The sequence below is a fragment of the Austrofundulus limnaeus genome, unplaced genomic scaffold, assembly GCF_001266775.1.
Source record: "Austrofundulus limnaeus strain Quisiro unplaced genomic scaffold, Austrofundulus_limnaeus-1.0 Scaffold361, whole genome shotgun sequence".
Classification (NCBI taxonomy): domain Eukaryota; kingdom Metazoa; phylum Chordata; class Actinopteri; order Cyprinodontiformes; family Rivulidae; genus Austrofundulus; species Austrofundulus limnaeus.
In genome coordinates this window covers 7,190-8,504 of record NW_013952763.1, presented here as the reverse complement: position 1 = coordinate 8,504, position 1,315 = coordinate 7,190, and the positions used below count along the sequence as shown (strand labels likewise).

Below are 1,315 nucleotides of genomic sequence, written 5' to 3'. Positions count from 1 at the left end.
GGTCTGTGACAGCCAGAAATCTTGCTTGTTTGTAGGTGACCAAATACTTTTTCTTTTCCACCATTATTTGCAAAAAAATTCTTTAAAAGTCAGACGAAATGATTTTCTCAAAATTTTTTTCACATTTTGTCTCTCATAGTTGAGGTCTACCTATGATGTCAATTACAGGCCTCTCTCATCTTTTTAAGTGGGAGAACTTGCACAATTGGTGACTGACTAAATACTTATTTTCCCCACTGTATGCTGCATTTTTTTTTTTTAAATGATCGTATCTGTCTGTTGGAACTCAACTCAGCAGTTCTCAAACGTTGTTTTGCAGGTTTATATTCTGAGTAAGGAGGAAGGAGGCAGACACAGACCGTTGCTTTCCAACTTCATGTCCGTCATGTTTTCTCTCACCTGGAACATGGCCTGCAAGATCACTGTACCTGAAGGCAAAGTGTGTGTGTACTTCACTGTGTATATTTGAGATTTTCAACAGTTTAGCTGGTTTTTATCGGGGTTAAAGGGACATTTTGTTTTGTCTTCTTTAAGGACATGGTGATGCCTGGTGAAGACACCGAGCTGATACTAACGCTCCGAAAGCCGATGGTTCTGGAGAAAGGCCAGAGGTTCAATCTGAGAGACGCAGACCAAACCGTGGGTACCGGCGTGGTTACAGAAATCCTCACTGTGTCAGAGGATGAGGAAATCAACTTTGGCGGAAAGTAAATTTGAGCTTGGGGAGAAAGGGGATTACACAGTCTGGCTGCAGGTTTTATCTGCTGCGATGAAAATATTCCTGTCATATACAGAAAACACATGCAGAAATGAAAACTAAAACAGGAAAGACCTTAAAGACATGAAGGGTYTGTTCAGTTCCACTCAACTAAAATACCTGTGTTGTTCAGTATGGGCTTTGTRCAGGTAGAAATAATGTCATTTATACTGTATAATAAAAATGTAGTTAATAATCAAAGTGTCTCTTTGTTCTGTGGTGATTTGTCTTGCTAGGCAAATAATAAAAAACAAACAAAAATACAGATATTATAAAAAAGATCAAAAATACTATTAATTTAGTGCRTTTGTTCTAAATCTTCAAGCGTAAATGAAGAGCTGGAACGCTTTTCTGCTGAATGTAACAATTTCAGTGCAACACAAGAGGGCAGCAAAGACACCCGAATAAATATCTGTGGCTCTGAGTTCAAARTTTTCCTTAGAAAAAAGTTAAGAACTGATATTTGTTCAAATATTTTCCAAGATTTACCTGCTTCAAATATTGTTAAAAGTCTAATTGAAGTTTATTTTATAAAGGAAAACTTATACACTCTAAATT

At 36.8% G+C, this 1,315-nt stretch overlaps 1 protein-coding gene across 1 annotated transcript in view; it reads left to right on the top strand.

Moving 5' to 3' along the window:
• tufm (Tu translation elongation factor, mitochondrial) overlaps positions 1-961 on the top strand; it is a gene marked incomplete in the record, with an annotated part of 14,431 nt that extends 13,470 nt beyond the window's left edge. The window contains 2 exon segments of the mRNA XM_014023222.1: positions 320-439; positions 535-961. Coding sequence (XP_013878676.1) covers positions 320-439; positions 535-711 — 297 coding nt within the window.
• Between the last annotated feature and the right edge of the window lie 354 nt (positions 962-1,315).